Genomic DNA, 20,789 nt, shown 5'->3' with positions numbered 1-20,789 from the left:
AGCCCCAGAAAATTCCCCTTCTCCGCCCGGGGGCTGGTGCATGCTCAGGGCAGGCTGGGCCAGCTCCTCTGCCCCCTTCCCAGCACGGGTGGGAACTGGCACAGCTGAAGCTGGTGTAGCCTGGTGAAATGATTGCAAAATACCTGGGATGCAGGAAGCCCTGGGGGTTTGGCCACGGTTCCCTGGCCCCCTCCACGGCACACAGCATTTACCTGCCATGACCTGGGCTGGCAGCCATCCTGCAAGAAAGGCAGGCAGGCCTGGCAGGGCTGCGCAGGCAGGAGCATCTGCTCTGTAGGCAGCAGCTTCCCCACTGAGCTCCTGTGGCAGGGAAAAGGGGCCCAGGTGCCCTGTGGGATTAGCTGGGCTGGATGCAGCCACAGAAGAGCCACAGGACAAAGCATCCTTGTGAGAGGTGCGAGACAGTTCAGGCTTCTCCCTGAGCAGTATCAAACCCTGCTGCAGGGTCCCCCTCACCTGAAGCTCCCCCCACCCCTTAGCAGGGACCACCTTGCAGAGCCCCTCTCCTACTGCATGAAGGAAGAAACTCCCAGACTGTGTCTGTCTGTTTTTTAATAAAAACAACCACCTCCACCCCTGCATGTCGGCAGGGCAGGATGCCTGGGGAGCCGGCAGCACCCAGGGAGAGCAGCCAGCAGGCAGGCAGGAGGGGTGCTCAGCGCCGGGCTGAGGCTGGGGGCTGCGGTGGCTGGGGCACAGTGCAGCCCCGGGGCCGGCTGGAGCAGAGCTGCTTGCTGCAGCCTTTCTCCCCCAGGGAGGCAGCAGGTGGTGAGCTGGTGCTGGGAGTGGAGACCATGCCAGGATGGCACCCAGGAGGAGGATAAAGGGCAGGACAGGGCTTTTCTCCCCCTTGGCTGGGGCTCACTCCTTCTTCCCAAAGAACTTCTTGAAGACGGATTTGTTCTTAGGGCGAGGCGGGGTGGGGGTCTTCTCCCCCACCGTGTCCCTTGGGCTCACCGGCTGGGCCACAAAGGAGTGGCAGCGTGCCCGGGGCAAGGCCGCCGCTTGCTCCCCAATGTACAGCGTGACCGAGTAGCTGCTCCCGGCCTCCACAGGCTCCTTGGGCACAGCCACTGGGGTGATCTTCTGGTAGGTGGCTGCAAGAGGGACCAGTCGGTGGGGAGGGCAGGGTGCCAGCAGGCACTGCCAGCCACCCCCCAGAGCCCTCCCCGAGCGGGGGGCTGCAGCCCAGGGTGCAGGGATGGCTGCTGGAGCAGCACAGCACCTGCGCTCGGGTGTCTGTGGGGACAGGGGCAGTGGTGCCACCTCCTGGCAGTGACAGTGAAACAAGGGCCATACCTGAGGTGAAGGAGTAGGACCTCCTCTTGTTGGCCACCAGCCCGCAGTCGTCGTCTTGACAGCTGTTGTCCCACAACCCGGGGGACCCCCTGGGTGACCACTGCTGCTTCCTGTGCCTGGCCTCATGAGTGTCCTCTGAAGCACAATGGAGACATGTCACAAGGCAAGGCCACCACAGGACACCTCTGTCAGCCCCAAAGAGGACAGGGAAATGTGTGGTTATCCCAGTATCCCAGAAAGTGAAGGGATATAACTGGTCCCTCTCCCAACCCCATTCCTGGGCATGGGGGCCCTGGGACTCCTGCCCCAGACATTACCAAGGTCAAGACTGACTGACAGCCTTCAGCCTCCCCTGGTCAGCTGCCTTGCCCCTTTCTGGGCTGGGGACAGGAGTTGGGGGACAGCAGGAGCCCAGCCAGGCAGGAAAGTCACCTGCTATGGCCACAGCCCCATCGGCTCGGCCATCCCGACCGCCCAGAGGCTGCTGCAGCCGGGTGTTTGAGCAGGGTAGCACCACGATCTCCTGGCTCTTGATGGTTGCGACCTGATGATGTCCCCAGAGATGAGAGCTCCCAGGGCTGGGGACCTTGCTGAAACTGGAAAGTAGCAAAGATTTAGAGAACCAGACTGGCCCACCAATGCCCTGCTGGGGCAGCACACGCTGGCAAGCATGGGGGAGTTGTAACAACGAGACCCAGCTAGCTGGCTCCTGGCTACTCACCCCCCAGCACTGCCGGTGCCCTCGACATGCTGTGCTGCCGCCTGGAAGTAATCAACTTTGGGGAAACCTGGGGGCACAGCAAACATTCTGCTGGGTGCTGACAGTGCACAGGATCATCCCATAGGGCCAGCCCCAGCTCTGGGTGTCCACGCTGCATGGCTGGCCCCTCTGACCTGCTGTAGTGCCTGCTCCTGGTCCTGCCAAGCAGCCCAGGATTTCGTGGCAGGGCCTCAGCCCCCCTGGGTATGGGTACAGTACCAGGAAGACCTCAGTATTACAGGTCCCTTTGCCTGGAGGGCAGGCAAGGGGTTTCCAGGCCCCACAGAGGAGACGGAGAAACACTGAAGCACAATTATAATTTTCCTGACACTGGCTTTTTGCTGCTGAGGCTCTGCTGACGTCAGTTGTGCTATTCCTGATTTATAACTGTGTATGTGGTGTGAAAACAGAGCCTCCAAATCCTGCCTGGCAAAAAACTGCTGTTCCCAAGGCAGGTTAGGAGGATGCATAAATCAGAGACAAAACCGTGCTGCTTCTCCTCTCACCCCCCGTACATCAGGGGGTTTGGTGGAGGCTGCCCACCCATGGTAACCACATAGAGCTGGGTCCCTGCTTTGCCAGCAAGGGCTGCTCACCTGAGTTTTGCTGCAGCTTGGAGACCCATTCGTTCATGAGGGGCTGGGAGGGGGCCCTCAGGAGGTACTCGGAGCCATCCTGCAGCCTGTGGCAGGGGAGAACAAGTGGACAATGAGACAGACATGGGGTACAGATACCACAGCCCCTACCAGCCTGGGAAGGAAGGGAAGCAGATGAGAAAGAAAGAAGGAAATTCTCATCTGAGCACCGGACTGAGCTGGCCCTGGCTGGAGGTACTGGCACGTGTCTGTCCCAGCAGGGACACATTACCAAGGGCTGTGGCTATGAGACCCCAGCTTGCCCTGGGTTGGGGTGACTCACTGAAGCCTGAAGCAGTTGGTCTTCTTGGTGTACTCGATGTCTGGGGTGCAGACCGCCCCGGAGAGGTTCAGGGGAAGGGCCACCACAGAGCTCTGCAGCACAGGGAACAGCAAGAGCAGCAGGGTTGGCAGGTTCTGTCTTCCCTGGCCCCAGGGGCAAGGGTACCCCGCTGCCAGCCCTCCATCCTACATGTCACCCCGCTCTCCCCCACTGCACCTTGAGGCTGTCCCTGCGGTCCTGGTAGAAGCACAGTGTCTGCCTCATCAGCACGGCGTGGAAGAGGCCCCAGGCCCGGCAGTTGGCCTGTAGGACACAAGCAGGGGACAGCTGTGATGTCAGCAGGTCTGGGAGCAGACAGGCAGTCCCATGCCACTTGAAATGCAACCCTGCCCCGGTGGGCTCTGCCCTGCCAGCATGGCCAGCAGCACTGCCATGGTAGTGCCAGGAGCATCCCTGACTTCACTTCTACCCCCAAAACTTGGATGCTCCCCACCACATCCCAGTACCATCAGTCCTGAAGGAGCCCCACAGCCATGTCTGTACCTTCCTGCCTCCTGTTTGCAACACGTGCTTCCTTTCCAGCGTCCCCTCCATCATCTGAAACTCCGTTTTCCCAGGAGGGGCCTGCAAGGGGACAGGGGGTGAGCGAAGCAGCACTGTGGCTGGCGATGCCAGCCCAGCCCCTGGGCACACGGTGTTTGTCTGTCCCATCCCCTGCAGACAATGCCAAGGTGGGAATGGGACAACAGGAACAATTTCCTGGCCTCGGCAAGGGTTGGGCTGTTTGCAGGCCTTTGGGGTGAAATGCTGCCTTGCTAAGGCTGAGGGCTGGCAGGGGCGTGCATGCTGTAAGGAGCCCCCCAGTTCAGCACCTAGCTCTTCCCCATCCCACCAGCTGGAGCAAAGGGGCCACCAGCATTGGGAAGTCCCCAAACACAGGTCACGTTTACCAGAGTGGGTAACCCAGCTACTGCCTGGGGCGTCCCCCACCCCCCCGCCTGACCCCGGGGGAGAGCCCCCAGCTCTCACCTTGCTGCCCTCTCTCTCCTCTTCCCCATGCCTCCGCCGATCCCCGGCGGCAGGGCCATCCAAGGGGGCTGCAGACACCAGATCCTCCACACGGGGGGACACCCTGTGCCTGCTGGGGCTGCCACCGCCGCTGTGCCCTCCACCAGGGCTTTGCTCTCCTGATGGGCTGTGGAGGAGCTGGGCAGCAGTGGGAAGGGTGAACTTGGCCACTAGCACGTTGTTGGCTGATGAGAGGATGAGGGGCCCACCGGCAGCGGCATCAGGGCTGGGCAAGCCGCCTGCCCCACTCTCTGGCCGGCGGTGGGCACAGCTGCCTGCCGGTGGGCTGGGTGCCTGCTGCTCGCCCGCCTCATCCCAGATGGCCTGCAACTCCTCCTCCTCTTCCTCAAACTGCCTGTGGGCAGGGTGGCAAACCTCCCCAGTGCCCAACACAGGGCCGGGGGGCTGGGGTGCCCCCAGCGCCCACTCAAAGACAGAGAGCTGGGTGGGGGCGGCGGGGGAAGCTGGGGACCCTCTGGGCTGGCTGCTGCCAGCTGGCCGCTCTGCGCAGGCGGTGCCAGGGATGGCTCCTGCCCTGCCTGGGATGCTGGCAGAGGACGGTCCAAGCTCCAGCCGAGGGGCTCCGCGATGCCTGGCCCTGCTGGTGGTGCCAGGGCTGCCGTCCTGGCCCAGCCGGGCAGCCAGCACATTGCCCTCCCTGCCGACCCACTCGTGCAGCACACCAACACGGGACGGCTGGCTCAGCCTGAAGTCCTGGAGGTCTTTGCTGGCGCTGCCAGGGCGCTGTGGGCTCCCGTGCGCCTTCCCAGCACTGTGTGCCCTTTGCTGGCTGTAGCTGGGGTTGAAGCTCACCTCCTCAAACCACGTCCCTCGCTCGTTCTTGGGGGATGTCCCCAGCCCCTCGCCGGGCCCCGGCGTACTATGCCTATCCACAGCCACCTCCTCCCGCCACCCAGCCCTATGTGTGCCTGTGGGCTCCCATGGCCTCAGCCCCCCACCCTGCCTCTGCTCCTGCCCCTCTGCCTCCTCCCACTGCACCGCGGGCCCTTGGTGGCACCCCTGAACCACCACATCCCTGGGAAGCTCCAGGCTGAGCACCGAGCCCAGGGAAAGCTGGGGGCATATGGCTTTTGGTTTGAGGAGGTGGGGGTCCTGGGGGGCTTCCCCACACTCAGCGTCGATGTCCCGCACCAGCGGGTTCCTGACGTAGAGCAGCAGCTCTCCGAGCGGGGGTCCAGCAGCGGCAGCCCCTGGCCCCCCCTTCCTCCGGCCACACTTCTGAGGCCATGTGTTGCTGGGGCCCTGGCGCTCCTCGGGCGCAGGCTGCAGGGAGCTGGCGCCCATGATGCCCTGCAGCGTCAGCAGCCGGGCCTGCTCGGCCCTCGCCTGCTCCCGCCGCTGCAGGCTGTTGAAGATGGAGCTGGCCCCAGCCCTGGGCAGGGTGTGGGAGGTGGCCAGTGTCCCGCTGCTGGATGCTGGAGGGTGGTGGGTGACAGTGGGCTGCTGCTTCGTGCCAGGGGCTTTCCCAGGCTCCGCCTGCACCTGAAGACACAGAGAAGGAGAGTGACACCCATGGCTGGAGCCTCTGCCACCCTGCGCCAACCGTCCCCTCTCCATGCTGCGCCTGGGCAGCCAAAAACGCTCAGCAGCAGCACATGCAGAGCTGGGAGCGGCACAGCTTCACCTCAGCCCCCTGCTGCCCCGAGGGCTGCTCCCACCTTGGCGCAGGCAAGGAAACCTCTGCCCATGATGGAGTCCCCCAGCTGCAGTACAGCAGGGGCTGCCTGTGCCATACGGCCCGCCCTCCAGCTCCAGCTCGCCCTCCAGCACCGCTGCCCTTCGAGCAGTTACTTGTGGGCAGCTACTGAGACAGCAGTGACTGCTGCCCACCCCTGCCACCCCGCATGTCCCAAGGCAGCAAAGCAGGGCAATGCAAGGGCAGGAGCTGAGCACAGCTCCTTCCCCTCCCCTTCCCGGCGGATACACTCTCCAGCCCAGTGGCAGCCCCTCTCCTGGGTTTTTGCAGCTTCAAGGATGAAAGTAAAGGGCTTTGTCTACAGGAACTGGAGCAGTGTCCCCCTGTACCCCTTAGGCAGGAGGGGGCCTGTTAACCAAAACCCACCTGACAGCGCAGCAACCCTTCGCCCCGCCTTGATGCCCTCTGGCCCCCTGCCCTCTCCCTTGGGCTACCCAGCCTGGCTGGCTGGGTGCCAGCCACAGCTGCCCTCGGGGCAACTCGCACACAGCCTTTTGCACAGGTTCTGGAGCAACAAATCGATGCAAGTTCCAACAAAATACCAGGCTCCAAGCCCCTGGGTTAGAAGCCATGCAACCCAGAGCAAGCTCCCCCCCAGAACGTGCACCCTCACACAGCCCTATCCACCCTTGCCCCCTTCAGCTGGCTGCACAAGGGACTACTGCTTCCCCCAGCAATGGAGGGGGGAGGCTTTCCCACCAGCTCACCGTGCCTCTCACAGTGACCAAAACCACTTACCTGGGGGGCCAAACTGCGGCCAGCCCCATCCATGCCCCCTCCTTACATGCCCCAGTACCCACATGCTGAAGCCCACAGCACTGGGAGGGTTCCCCCTCTCCTGAGGAACCACCGCCAGCAGGGCACAGCGGCGTGGCCAGGAGGGTTGGTAGCAGGCAGGTTCATGCCATGCAGCCACTCTGCCCAACATGCAGCCTCCCCTGGGAACGTTACCTCTTTCACCAGCTGGCGAGGTGGCTTTCTCTTTCGCTTTAAACTACCCCAAGTGTTTCCTAAAAGCCCCTGGCAACGCTTCCAAAAGGTTTTACAGCCTGAGGGTTTAGTGGCAGGGAGCTGAGCGAGGGGAGAAAGAGACACAGAAAGAGTTGAGGGCAGAGTAGGCAAGGAGCTGCAGCAGCAGAGCGCAGGCAAAGGGGGTGGTGCAAGGTGGTCCTTAGCCCTCGGGCATCGCTCATCATGGAAACAGCCAAGGGTCCCTCTCCTGAGACTGACACAGCCCTACAGCTTGCTTGGAAGCGGCCCAGGGGGGTCCCAGTACAGCAGTTACTCGGCAGCCCTCAAAGCCTCCCTGTCGTGCATGGGAGCAGCGCTGTGGGGAGCTGCCCTGGCTGCGCGGCGGCGGCTGGCCCTGGGACAGGCGCTGGATGCTCACCCATGGTTCGGCCAAAGCCGCCTACCATCCCCAAACGTACCATCCTCAGTGCCTCCTCCCCCAGCAACTCGCTGCCAGCCACCAGCTGTGCCTTCTTCTTCTCGCCTTTCTTGCCGATGCTGAGGATGAGGTTGACCGTCCCCCCCAGCCCACTGGGGCCCCGCGGCGGCAGCAGCAGCGTGGAGGTCTCGGCAGGATCCCAGATGACAGCCTCCTTGGGGGGTCCCACACCGTGGGGTGTTGAGCTGCTGGCCTCCACCCAGCTCCGCTCCACTCCTGATGGGGCATCTGAGAGGAGCAATGCTGGTGGGGAGGTGGCTGTTCCGTCTGGTGGCTCTGGTCTTTGCACCGGCTCAAGGAGGGAGCAGGGTGTGAGCTCCACTGGGCTGTGGATGCTCTCCAGCTGGGGCCAAGCACAGGGGGCACACTGCTCCTGGGGAGTGAGGCAAAGGGGAACATGGAAGAAGGGCTGCCAGGGCCGGGCACCTTCTCAGGACAATCTTCCCTTTGTCCTGCCTCAAACCTAGAGAGACCCAGAAGTATTTGCACGCATCCCTCCCCTACTCCTGCACCACCCACTCCATCCAGTGCCTCTGCTACACTCAGCCTTGAGGATGATCTGCCTCTCTGACAGTCTCAGCATGGCTGGATACTCACTTGGCTGGTGAGGGATGTGCCCGAGGGGCTCTCTGGCTGCCTTCTGTCCTCCCGCTTGCTCCCTGGGTCCCGCTGGTGCTTCTGTGCTCGCCAGCGCACCAGCACCCAGCCCAGCATGCTCCGCAGCTCCTCCAAGCGCTCCTTTATCTGAAGGGAGGAGAGACACTGGGCAACCTGCCAGGACCACTGGCCCAGGGACAGTGGCCCTACCAGGACACCTCACTACAGAGCAGTTTTGGAGGTTTTTGGGAACAGGATACAGTCAGTCACATTATCTCAGGTCTCTGCATCCACTGCTGGGTGAAACTCCTTCCTGCCCTGAGCAGCCCCAGAGATGCATGGCCAGCCCCATACCACTCGCTGGGGCTCTGCACCTGCACCTTGCTCTCTCCTCCAGGGACTGTCCCCAGAGGATTTTGGGGGGTGCTGAGGATTTCCCCCACCCCGTTTCCCCGACCCCATTCCCCCTGTCCTTACTGTTGCACTCAGGTAGTGATCCTCAGACACCAGCTGCTGCCCCAACGCCGCCAGTGCCTCAAACTCCTTGAGCTTCCCTTCGATCCTCCCCTCCAGCTCCTCACATGGAGTCTCCTGGAGACCATGACTGCTTGGGCTTTCAGAGAAGATCTGAGCACGCGTGTCCTCTGTCCAGGAGCTGTGGGCATGTGGGCTGTGGGCTGAGGGAGCTGAGGAATGACGCAGCCCCTCCTCAGCCCTGCCGGCCCCAGGGAAGCCGCTCCGACACTCAGGGATGGCTGGAAGCAGCTTGCTGGGTAGCGGCACATCTGGCAGGGCAAGATGCCGTGGGGCTGCCCCACGACAGGCAGCCCTGGGCACAGCCCTCTGTTCCAGGTTCCCCATGGTCTTGCCTGGCTGCAGCTCTGGCATTGCCCACATACTCACCAGCAGCTTGTGCTCTGGCAACACCACATTCCCCCCAGCCCCCCACCAACCACCACAGAGGCAACCCCGACAGCTCATCACCACTTACATCATGGCTAAGTAATCCTTGAAGAAGTGCCGCAGCCGGCCAGCCTGCTGCACACGGGCCCGAGTCTCCCGCAGCAGCTCCTGCAGCCCTGCCCAGGCCCACAGCGTCTCCTGCACCTCCTGGCTGACAGGGCACAGCCGAGCAGGGCAGAGCTCTTGCAAGTGGGCAGCTGCCCTCTCCAGCTCCTCCAGCTGCCCCTGCAGAGTCTCTGACACTGCACACTACACATCACAAGGCAGAAAAGGTTCAGGATGCATCTAAACCCTCTGCACCGTGCATTCTGTGATGCAGGGATGGAGGGGAGGATGCAGGGATGGAGGGGAGGATGCTGGCACAGGGGCTGCAGGGGAAGTGCAGAGCCACCCTTGGTGGGTAGGACGGGCAAAGCGGAGGGCTGCCTGGTTTGACTGCTCTGCTCACACGAGCCACCTCCCCATCGTCACGAAGATGAGTGAGGTGCTGGCACATGGGAGCTGACGCAAGCTCTCTCCCCTCGCTTGGCCCGCATTGGCAGAGGGGAGCGGAGTGGGGCAGGGCTCAGCTCTGCTGGAAAATTCCAGCCTGGCCTGCTGCTATGTGCCAAGGCTTATGCCACCTAAGCCCCCAGGGGCCAGCACCTCCCTGGAACGGCCCCAGCCAGTCAGGATACCTCCCCACCAAGGGCATGGCCAGCTACGGATCTCACCTCGATCTCCTGCTGCTGGCTCAGCAAGCCCTGCAGCCCCTGGAGGTCCTTCTCGCTTTTCACTGCGGTGAAGCTGTTCTCTGCTTGGGCAGTGTCCTGAGCCAGGGCCTCAGCTCTGCATCGAAGGGCCTCCAGGCGCGGGGAAACCTCCGCCACCTGGGTGGGTGGGGTGGGGAGAGAGATGAGCCCTGGCGTGGGACACCCTGGGCCACCGCTCGCCATGCAGCCCCAGCCTAGGAGCACCCTACCATACACATGCAAAGGGCAGGGATCACCAGCCACAGGAGGGATGAGGATACCAGCCTTGCACAGAGTGGTCCTCATTTATCCCAATGCCCTTGTGTCCCACTGGGACCAGCCAAGGTCCATGCCCAATCCCAACTAGCCAGCATGTCCAGCTGCAGGCAGACTACCTGGCTGCATCCCCAGACCTTCTGCCTCCATCCCCTACCAAATGCTCCAGGCTTTCCATCTCCGCTGCCACCTCCATGACGCGCTCCCGCTCCTTCGCTGCATCGTTCAGCATCTCCACAGCCTCCTGCAGCTCTCCCAAGGGGTGGCTCATGTCCTCACTGCTCGGTGGCTGCCTGGCCTGGGCTGAAAGCAGGGGAAAAGACCCCTGCGAGCCGCAAGGCCTGCTTCCTGGCTGAAGCCAACAGAAGCACTGGGTGTGAGGGACATGAGGAGCGGCCCCCCAGGCAGCTGGGCTGGAGGAGGACGCCCACAGGGCCCCCCGCTAGCCATGGACCAACCCTTGGGCCAGTCCCAGGTGCTAGGCAATGCCAAGGGATGCCTGTCCCCACTGCTCACCGCTGCAGGTCCCTGCTGGCTCCGTGCCTCCTCCTCTTGCAGGTCCTGCAGGAACTCAGACAGCACCAGGGAGTCACGCAGGTCTGCTGCTCGGCGCCGCAGGGCTGCCTGCACACAGGCCAACCTGCAGGGACAAGTGCCCGTCACAGGTGCCAGCACCCTCCACATCTCCTTGGGGCAAGCATCCTCCTCCCCGCTCAACCTGGGGACCAGAGAGGAGGCACCTTCCCCCAGGACTCACTTCTCCTCCACCATCTCCACCTTCCTCTGCATCTTCCTCGCCCCCTCTTGCTCAGTGGGTGACTTGCCCATCACCTCCTCCCGCAGTGCCTGCAGCTTGAGGCCACACAGCAGAAGCTGGCTCTCCAGCTGGTCCATCTCCTCCAGGTCCTTGCGCAGCTCCACTGGGCTTCTCATAGTGGCTGGCTCCGACAGCGACCCAGCCACAGCTTGCAGCCATCGCTCAGCCTGGTCCAGCTCCCCCACCAGCCTCAGTGCCTGCAGGGAGAGCAGGGAGCCCATCAGCCTGGCTCTGAGCTGCCCAGAGGAGGCAGGAGCCATGCTACCACCCCACTGTGGGTACCCGGGGCACTGGCAGCTCAGGTGGCATACATCAAGCAGTGCACAGGCTGCAGGGCCAGCTAGAGATGTTGGTGCCAATGCCCCAGCTCCCGTCCTTGTGGGCACCAGCCTCACTAGCTGCTGCAGTCGGGATACACACCCGTGCCACCCCCAGCCCTGCCTCCATGTACCTTATCGATCTCGTGCAGCACGATGCCATTCTCCTGGTGCTTCCTCTGCAGGTCCTCCCAGAGCTCCCCCAGCTCCCGCAGCATGGCATCCACCTGCGGGCTGCCTGGGGGCCTCCCCGGCACCGGCCCCTCCTGGGAGGCAGGGAGGGCAGTTAGGGTGGGCCTTGCACAGTGTCACCCCACCATCCCACACCCAAGGGGGCTCACCAGGAGCACAGCCCTGGTGCTGGAGCTGGGGTTCATGGGCTCCTGCTGCGTCCATGCTGCCTCTGAGCTCTCCATATCCCCCAGCAGACATGGAGGGACTCCAGGAACCATGCTCTCCTTGTGTGGGGACACGGTCTGCCAAGGAGCAGGGAGACATGGTGCGTTAGTGTCCAGACAGGGGACGGGCATGCATGCACAAGCATGCACGCCCACAAGCAGCAGGAGGGGATCAGGGAAGGGAATCCCTCCCCAACACTGGTTTCCTTGGCTGGGCAGGGAGAAAAGGGGATTCTTGGGGAGACATCACTCTGTTCACCACCTGGCAGACGTCCTGCACCTGAGCCTCTGGCTGCCGTGTCCCCCACTCAGCCTCTGCCTCTCTCCTCCTGCAGAGAGAGGGATAACTGGGACTGCAAGATCCCCCCTTGCACAGGGGACCTCCACCCTTATCCCCTCCGACTCCACATCCCATTCCCCACAGCCACCTCTGTGAGCCAGTACCTTTTGCTGTCCCCTCCATGAGGGGGCTGCCCAACCACTGGGGAGCCAGGGCTGCTCTCCTCCCCTCTCTTGTGCTCTGCCATCTTCCCCGGCACATCCTTCAGCACCTAGGACACAAAGGCTCCCTTTCCTCCTCTGCCAGCACAAAGCATGCGTTGCTTTGCCCCAGGCCTAGCACTTATCACCTCCCACAAGCGGTGGGGGCAGGTCCAGGTGTGCTCAGCTTGTGCTTTGCCTAACACCCCAACCCCTTTCCCACAAGCTCCCTCGTCTTCCCGAGGCAAAAGTGCTGGAGATGCCTGGAGGAAGGCAGATGCCTGTGCTCACTGTGCTCCAGGGGCCTCTGGTCCGTTTGTCTCCTGCTTCCTTCCCCACAGCCCCACGGCCGCTACCATCTCCTTGGGGCTCAGCGCTCGTAGCCACGGCTTCGCCCCCCAGGGAATTGCTTGTCAGTGCTGGAGCCTTCTCTGTCCTGGGAAAGGGGCACAAGGGAGGCCCAGGGGAGCAGAGGATGGAGGGAAACCTTAAGTGGAGCTGGTGCCCCAGAGACAGCCTGCCAGGGGTAACCCAGGTCTTTCCCCAGGGCTGGGGAGTCAGGGTCGTGGCCCTGGGGCTCCTGCCAGGCTGTGCCCTACCTCAGTGCCTGCTGGAGCTGCGCCCAGCTCTCCTTGACATCTCGATGCTTGGGGGTGACTTGGGCTGCCAGGCTGGGCTGCAGGCTGAGGAGCTGGGACACGGTCACATCCAGCATCTGGAGGAGAGAGCAGCCAGGGAGCAATCACATGGCTGCTGAGGGACGAGCCACCGTGGCTGTGGTGCAAGTACATGACCGCAACCCACCACCAGCCCTGCAGTGGCAGGAGAGGCAGTCAGTGCCAAGCCCGGTCCCCTGCTGCCCTGGGGAAGATCCACCATCCATCACACAGTCTTGGCCACCCCACACGGCTGTGGGGTGCCCACCAAGCCCCTAGCCCTGCTGGTGCCAGTGCTGACCCAGGAAGACACACAGCCCCCCTCTGTCAGAATGCTCCCCAGGGCTCAGAGGATGAGGCAGAGCCTTGTACTTACCATCACCTGGCTGGCTATGTCCCTGACATCCCGATCCCGGCATGGCTCAGCCTCCCCTGGCTTCCCTACACTGCAGATGCTCTTCTGCTTTAAGAAGAAGTTGCAGTGAGCAGTGTGAGGAGGACGGGGCCCTGCCCTTGGCTCCAGCAGAAAGAAATGCTGCAAAGCTGTGCTTGCAGCTCTGGCTCCCCTTCTCACACGAGAGTCTGTACCCCAGCTCTCTCCCTGAGCCCCAGGCTGAGGGTGCCGGGACCACAGCAGCCCCCACGCAGGGGATGAGAGTAATGTGCTGCCTGCCCAGTTTCGCTCTGGCCGTGCAACAGCCCCACACCAGGCTGACCCTGGCTCCAGTCCTGGTACCTTGGCATGGATGGCCCCAAGCAGGGTATCTGCTTGCTGGAGGAAGGCGGCCACCTCCAGGGCCAGCTGCAGAGCCTCATGGTGCTCCTTCAGGGTCCCCTGCAGCCGCAGCCACCTGCGCGGGTGGAAGGGGAGAGGTGAAGGGCAGCCTGTGCTCCCCTGAGGAGCCATGCAGAGCTGGGGTGAGGGTGGGCAGGCAGGAGGCTCGGGGGGTCCTCCTTCCCAGCTCATTGGCTCCCAGTGCCCGGCTTGGCTCTTCTCAGACTGTCCCTCCTTCACTGACATTTTGTTGAGGTGCTTGCGCCGGGCTGAGATGCTCCTGCTCTCACTTTTGCCTTGTTTCTCCAGCTTCTGGGCCAGGCTGTTCAGCTCCTTGTGCAGATTATGGAACTGCTGCTCCTCCTGGTCCGAGCAGAGAGACAGACATCAGCATCCCCCATCAGGGACCTGTGCCATGCCCTAGGCTCATCAGGTTCAGGGTCCCCAGCATGCTGGTGGCCCCCCAGCAGCCTCTCACCTGCTTCAAGTCAAGGATGCGGCGGGTGAGCTGGATCTTGTCCAGGCTTTCTTGCAGGAGGGCTGCCAGGGAGGGCTTCTCCTCCTGAGCCAGGAGATGGTGTGAGAAGGCAGGGAGACAGCCAGGCTGTCCCCCTCCTCAGACTGTGCTCCCCAGACCACACTCCCCGGACCCCACACCTTGTGCCTGATCCATGTCTCCAGCTGCTCGGCTTTCCTGTTGAAATCCTGCAAGCTCCGCAGCCCCCCCAGCGCTTTGCTCTGGCTGGTGGCTGTCTGCTTCAGGAGCTGCCACTGGTCCCGCAGCGCCAGCAGCTGCCTCTGCACCGCCTCAGCATTAGGGCTTGCCCGCCACATCAGCTGCTCACCCATCTGTGGGGACAAGGGACCCACTTAGCATCTGGGGCTCCCAGGGACCCTCCACTGCAGAGAGCCCATGGGCATGGGCGCTGCAGGGAATGGGAGCCATGCCGCTGCCCAGCCTCACCTGGTTGAGCTTTATCATCGTGTTCTCGAAATCCTTCATGTCCCGCTGCAGGGTCTGAGACACCTCCTCCCAGTCCTGAAGATTGCAGCCGTCCTTCAGGTCCCACAGCTTGCCTCGCACCCAGCCCTCCGCCTGCAACGTGGGAAGAGACACATGGCCTGGCACCTCCACCAGAGCCCCAAGGATGCAGCTTTGGGGACCCAAGCCCAAACTCCCCCAAAGCCGTGACAAGGACTGATGGGCACCCTTTCGGCTGATATCCCATTTTCTCTGAGCACCAACAGGCCAGCAAAGGGGCTCGGGACGGCATCGGTGGTGATAGGGGTGGGAAGGTGAGTGGCATCTTGCTTCTTTCCAGCATCTGCCCCAGCCCAGCAGGAGAAGCCCTGCCTGCCCCCCGCCTCCCCCCCCCTGCCCCCCGCAGGCCAGACAAGGGAGTCTCTGCGTGGGACATCCCTGCACAAAGCATCTGTTATCCCTGCACCCTGCTCCCCAGTGCAAGCGCCCGTGCACCCTCCCCAGCATGGTGCGGAAGCAACCCCCCTGCACCATCCCCATTCCCACGCTGCTGGGGAGGGAAGGGAGCGGGGAGGAGGATGGGGGGCGGGAGGAGCGTGTGCATGTAGGGAGGAAGCAGGGCCCTGGTGCAGGCTGACCCCCTCTCCCCAGGGCCGACAGCCAGGCAGAGGCGGCCAAACATGATCTCATGCCACAACCATGGCTTCGCTCGGGGCCAGGAGTTCAGCCCTCCCCGCCGCGCACCCCACCCCGCAGCTCACATGAAAGGCTGCCGGTGGCCCCCCCCGCCCCACTCCCCACGCAGCCCCTTGGGCAGGCACCCTAGCTGGCCTCACCTGCAGCATCTCCCGGTTGAACTGGGCTACCAGAGGGCTTGGGTCGAGGAGCGGGGCTGCTCCTGTGCCGTTTCGCCCATCGCACCTTGGTGCCGCAGCAGGCTCTTTGCCCTTGGGGCTCTCTTTCCAGGGTAACAACACCGGGGGTCCTGCCAGCTGAGGTGGGCACAGGTGAGGGGGTCAGCATACCACCCCAAGGAGCCCTCCCCATTACCTCCCAGGAGCATTTCAGAAACCCAAATAAAGTGCGTCAGCCTGCCTCATCCTCAATCCCACTCCTTCACTGACATATTTGGAGTTCTCTCCCAGCACCCTGAGGCACTGCTCCCTTCTACCAAGGCCACGTCGGTGGCTTTCACAGCCCTGGCAGGGGGTTGCCAGGCTGTCCCTTAGCCCTCGGTCATTCCAGGCTGGCGGGATGGCACCCAGCACCTGGGCTGGTCCGTGCACCCACTCTGGAGGCGGATGAGGTGCTTGCTGCTTGTCCAGCCAGAGGCTGTGCATCCCTGCGAGGAGCATTTGTGTCTGTGGCATCCGTTTTATGTCACCCCTGAGGACACTGCCAGGGGATGAGATGGGATGGCGAGTCATGGGGCAGGTCCCTGATTAGCTCAGCCCACCACTCCTTTAGGGGCACCCAAAGACCCCCATCCCAAGCAAGCAGTGCAGGGGGGACAGAAAGTGCAGCATCTCCTCTGGGACTTGGCTTCGTGGCCAGCTGCCGCTGACGAAACCCTCTGTCCAGGCTCCAGCTCCGCTGGAGGTGATGGCGAAGGTCAGCCAGCGAAAGTGCTGGCCCCTCTCCAAACTCAGCCCCGGGCCCAGCTGCACGCAGCCCAGGGGACAGCACAGCCATCCGGGCACTTGCTTCCCACCCTGCTGCCCAGGAATGGGGACCTGATTGCACACAACTGGTGGCAAAAAGGAGTCTGAGCATCTTCAGGAGAAACCCAAAGGCTCAGGGCTCGCTGCCGCTTCTCACCAGCCAGAAATTACTCCTGGGGCTGACCCAGGGCAGCCTCCCTCCCCAAGGGGGGTGGGTGTGAGCTGCCCCATGGGGTCCCAGCTGCCCCTGAGCCCACCAGGGCACAATCCCCCAGGAGCCTGCAGAGCAACAGGGTTCGGGGAACTGTTTCAGGCTCTCTAAGCACTCTGGCATGTGCTGCCCTGCTGACGGCATGGGAGTCGCTTTTCAAAGCCTTTCTGCCTAACCACAAGAACTACAGAAATCCTCTGTCTTATTTTTTTTTTTAAACAGCAACACAGATTCTCAGGCCCTCCTGTAGCTCTGGGATCTTCAGTCTCTTGACGCCGCCAGGGCTAGAGAAGCCTGTAATCTAGCTCCCTTGGAAGCAGTAAAATCTCTGGGCACTGGCCTGGAAGTTGACCCGTCACACCCAGCTTGCCCTTTTGCTCATTTAAAGCGCCGAGGCTCCATCTGTGCCCCACTAGCAGCCGCCCTGACTTGCTCAGCCTCAAGCTGCACCCCTGGGTCAGGTCCTCCTAAACAGTAAGGGCAGGGGGACGTACCGCATAGAAGGGGGAACCTCTGTCCACCAGAGAGCAGAAACCACCAGCCCGGAGGCTCCCAGCCTCCTGCTCCTCATCCTCAGCATCCACATCCTTCTTGAGGAAGACCTAGAGAGGGGAAGGTACAGCCATGAGCCTGGAAGCGCTCGACTGTCCCAGCAGCCGAGGGGACGGAGGAGTGTGCCCCCCACTTCCCCCTGCCCTGGGCCAGAGGAGGTTGCCGGCAGCACACAGGCACTGCTTGGCTGGGCTTTTGCCCGTCACTCCTCACGCATCCGGGCCAGGCTCCTCCGAGCAGCACCTGCAGCTCCTGCCACATGTCCAGCAAGTGGCAAAAGCTCTGACGTCTGCTTTGCTCGGTGCTTTCTGCAATGTAGCTCACACACATTCATGCCTTTTTTCCCCTTGAACTGACTTGAAACTTGGCACAAACCCATTCAGTGGTCACCACTGGCCCCTGGTTGTCTAAGGATGTTTAGGGTCAGACCTCCCTGCCCTCCCCAGGACAGCAGGGCAGAGGTGTGAGTGCACAGGAGGACACTAACTCCACCAGCATGAACCTGAATTCTCTCAGCTGCCTATCCCTGATCTCGGCCTGGCCGGGAGACAAGAATTAAGGGGGCGGCTGGCTCACAGGGAAGGGCTCCCACAGGATGGGGGCAAGGGTGGGAGCAGGAGAGGCCAGCAGGAAGGAAGTCCAGAAGCTGCAGCCAGGCATGGAGAGGAGGTCCAGGATGAACTCCGTGTTACCTTATCCTTAATGGAGCCCAGCCCCAGGAGGAGAGGTGCGTGGGATTGCTTGGATCATGTACAAGGGCAGTCACTCTCATCCTCTGTGGATGGATCTTTTCTTGGGCTGCTGGATGTAGCAGGCCAATTTAGGGACCTCCTTCCACTCTCTTCTTGGGGTCACCTTGCTGTCTCTGTAACAGCCATCCAAGCGTGCACAGGGCAACACAAAGTGGTGGGCAATGTGTGCTGCCCTGACAGCCCCTCCTGTGAGACTGCAGCAAACAGAGTGGTGGATCCCATCACCACTCGGACTACTCCAGACTGGGGACGGTGTCCAAGGGGGAACCAACCCAGGCAAAGTAGGAGAACTCACTCCCTGCACAGAAAGTGGCTTCTTACCATCTCTAAGGGGCTGCAGAAAAGTCCCAACATGGATGGCAGCCCCCAGCACTAGAGCAGCTGCTACCAGAAGGGCTCAGAGCCCCCAAAACAGCTCAACAACCCTATAACCCCTGGGAGACTAGCACCATTGGACCTTTCTGGAGGCCTGCAAAGCCTGGCTGGTGGCTGCAGAGGACCGACCACCACACCATGCCACAGCATCCCATCCCAAGCAGGAAGAGCGGGCAGGGAGCAAGGCTGAGTCACAGCCTGGCAGGCATAGCGAGAGCTCAACGTGTCTGGCGGGAGGGTGCCAGAAGGACCCCCCTGCCTGACCAAGAGGTTTGGATGCCTGTTTAGGGAACGGTGGGGAGCTAAACACGAAGTGCTTATGGGGTGTAAGACCCTAGGAAGCTCCTCTTCTAAGCAGCGGTGTCCCATACCAGCTGCAGCCTGTAAGCCACCCCAGGGCTCAGCCGTGGGAGACAAACCTGCAGGTGAAAAGGGAGCTTTATTTAAAGTCCCCATCTCACGATCCATCAACCGCAGGAAAACAGGGCTGCCGGCACAAGGATGACTTCATCCTTCCCGCAGTACTGCTCCACCGGGACTGCCCCCCCTCCCCCGTCCCGGTCCCTCTGGCCAGAGCTGTGTCCTCGTTCTGGCAAAACAACAAACTCTTGCAGCAACTGAAGGCTGGGAGAAAGAGCTGTGCCTTCCTTGGCATCTGTGAGCTGCTGTGCTAACCACTCCCCAGCAGGACCCCAGGCTTCATGACATGAGCAAAGCCACGCATGAAACAAATGCAGCGGCCTCAGCTGCCTCCCCTGCGAATACTGCTTTCCTTCATTAAAAACAAAATTAACATGGCACACACGCTTGCTGCATTCCCGTAGAAGAATAAGTGTCAGTGACTTCTCATGAGCAAGGACGAGTGGGGTCGGACCCTCCCAGGCTGCACTGTGCCCATCCTGGAGGAACCCGCCATCCTACAGTGGCAGGCGTGAAGGGCAGAGCCAAGGGCCGGGGGACGCACTTGGGAAAGCCGTAACGTGCCCTGCGTGGGGGACAGCGCTCCCCTCTCTCCTCCAGCTGCCAGCCTGCCTAATGAATGTTTCCCCCTGCGCCCTGGCTCTTTCTCTCCCTCCCAAAGCTCCATCTTGCAGCCTGCCCCCCTCCCAGCTCCACCCCCCCTGGCCGGACAGGGAGGAGAGGCCGATCCTGGCAGCCTCCCAGGAGTCCCGCACCACAGCACCATGCCGAGCATGTGTCCCTACCTTATATGAAAGAGGGGAGCCCTCCTGCCGATGCCCCTTGGGCTGCGCAAGCTCCAGCCGCCCGGCGAGGACCTGCCTGCGTGCCGGAGGAAGCAGCAGCTCTTGCGAGGCTGTGCCTGGCCTTTATTGGCAATGAAGACGAGGGTTTTGGCAGTGGGCTGTACAGCTCTCCCTAGCGCTATCCCGCCGGGAAACCAGCTGTTACGGGTCGGGGTTAAATCCCAAGGAGTTCCTGCCGGCTCTTGCCAGCAACGGCGAGGTCTCTGAGCTGCTGTCCGCCCCATCCCTGCTACACTGGGGGTCTTCCAGGCTCTGGCATTGTCGGATTCGGACCTCCGTGCCAGCTAGCGCTCAGACTCAGAGGGCAGGGTGCCGGGAGCCCCGGGTCCTGCTCCTAGCCTTGTCCCAGCTCTGCCTGGCTGTGTGACCCTTCACGAGTCACTTCCCTTCTCCCTGCCTCCGTTTCCCCTCTGCTAAACGGGAGAGCGAGTTCCCAGCTCCATCACAGGCATCCCAAGAGCTGAGCCCTCCACCGCCGAGCTCTGGGGCAGAGCTTTTCTGGGTCGTCTAAGCGCTGGGGAGAGCTCACCTCCAGCTCTCCCGCACAGACCTGCCCTCCAGCCCACCGGTACAGAGAAGTGCGTGCGGCGGGGAAACCGGGAGGAAAAGCAACCACCCCAGGAGCTCTGTAGCGAGCGCTGCCTGGAGGGCAGGGGGACAGGGCAGCTGGGAGCCGGGGCGCAGCCCCCCCAGGACCTACCCGTCCCTCGGCGGCCTGGGACAGGGAACCGCAGGGGGGACGGGGAGAGAGCAGGGCGCGGGGTCCGGGGAGCGCTCACCTTGAACTGGGCTTTCCCTGGCCTGCTGTTGTTGTTGTTGTGGTTCCTCTCGCCGCCGGTCCGGGCAGGGTCCCCCGCGCCCCCCTCCCCGTGCCAGTTGGACAGCGTGATCTTCTTAATGGAGCGGGCGAGGGAGGCGCGGCTCAGCCGCTCCTCGTCGGTCCCCCCGTCCTCGCCGGGGCTGGGGCTGCGGGGCCGGCCCTCGGGGGCGGCGGGGGCGGCCCGGGCTTGCGCCAGGTAGAGGGAGATGCGCTCGTTGAGGCTGCGGCGGAGGCCGCGGTGGGTGTCCAGCGCGGAGGCGAGGGCGATGCCGGGACAGGCGTCCGCGGGGAAGTCGGCGGCACACTTGGGCAGCGAGAGCTTGGTGCCGATGGTGAAGGGCTGCACCTTCCTGGCCGTGCTGCCCGACATCCTCGCCCTGCCCGCCGCCGGGCCCGGCCCGGGCACCGCGGGGCGCAGCGGCAGCGCGGGGCCGCCGCCGCCCGGGAAGCGCCGGTGATGGAGACGGGCCGGGCGGCGCCGGCTCCTTCCCCGGGGCGGGCGGGCGGCGGCGGGGCCGCCCCTTCCCGCGCGGTTGCTCAGCGGGGCGGCCCCGCGGCGGGGGGCAGCGGGGCGGGGGGCGGCCCGGCTCCCATGCTCGGCGCGGCCGGGCGCGGGCGGCCGTCGGGCCGCGGCTGCCGGGGCGGACCCTCCCGCCCCCGCCGGGGCGCGTCCCCTCCCCTGCCCGGGTCCCTCCTCCCGCGGCGGGCAGGGGAGGCGGGGGGCAGCCGCCGCGCCCTGCCCTGCCCCGCGCTGCCCCGGCCGGCTTCAGTCGTCCGCCTTCTTGCGCAGGTTGAGGAGGCAGAGCAGGCAGGTGAGCAGGGCCTGGCGGCTCTCCCGGGAGCGCAGCCGGCGGCCCAGGCGGCGCAGCGGCGGCAGGAGGCGCTTGCGGGCCAGCGGCAGCAGGCGGGCGAGCAGGGCGCGCAGCAG

The 20,789-nt window shown here is 63.4% G+C and overlaps 1 protein-coding gene across 3 annotated transcripts; it reads right to left on the bottom strand.

Moving 5' to 3' along the window:
* Positions 1–553: 553 nt before the first annotated feature.
* Positions 554–20,566, bottom strand: LOC114015808 (uncharacterized). 3 transcript variants are annotated; one of them, XM_055726061.1, is made up of 32 exons: positions 19,821–20,561; positions 16,592–16,699; positions 15,062–15,217; positions 14,208–14,339; positions 13,901–14,092; positions 13,722–13,805; positions 13,488–13,606; positions 13,205–13,319; positions 12,845–12,931; positions 12,412–12,527; positions 12,104–12,248; positions 11,777–11,883; positions 11,595–11,661; positions 11,276–11,410; positions 11,069–11,200; positions 10,558–10,814; positions 10,317–10,440; positions 9,958–10,152; positions 9,507–9,662; positions 8,822–9,042; positions 8,308–8,485; positions 7,831–7,977; positions 7,214–7,606; positions 4,028–5,569; positions 3,542–3,622; positions 3,215–3,301; positions 2,999–3,090; positions 2,677–2,762; positions 2,042–2,108; positions 1,753–1,916; positions 1,321–1,455; positions 554–1,118 (listed from the first exon to the last, which is right to left on the bottom strand). In XM_055726061.1, exons 1-32 carry the CDS (start codon positions 20,229–20,231, stop codon positions 883–885), a joined length of 6,267 nt encoding a protein of 2,088 aa, XP_055582036.1. In that variant the 5' UTR covers positions 20,232–20,561; the 3' UTR covers positions 554–882. The 3 variants fall into 3 exon arrangements, with proteins under 3 accessions (XP_055582036.1, XP_055582037.1, XP_055582038.1); XM_055726062.1 differs by having other exon boundaries at positions 12,845–12,928; positions 19,821–20,560; XM_055726063.1 differs by lacking the exons at positions 1,753–1,916; positions 2,042–2,108 and having other exon boundaries at positions 19,821–20,566.
* Between the last annotated feature and the right edge of the window lie 223 nt (positions 20,567–20,789).

This window comes from Falco cherrug, chromosome 13 (assembly GCF_023634085.1).
Source record: "Falco cherrug isolate bFalChe1 chromosome 13, bFalChe1.pri, whole genome shotgun sequence".
Lineage (NCBI taxonomy): Eukaryota > Metazoa > Chordata > Aves > Falconiformes > Falconidae > Falco > Falco cherrug.
This window is presented reverse-complemented; position numbering and strand designations above follow the sequence as displayed.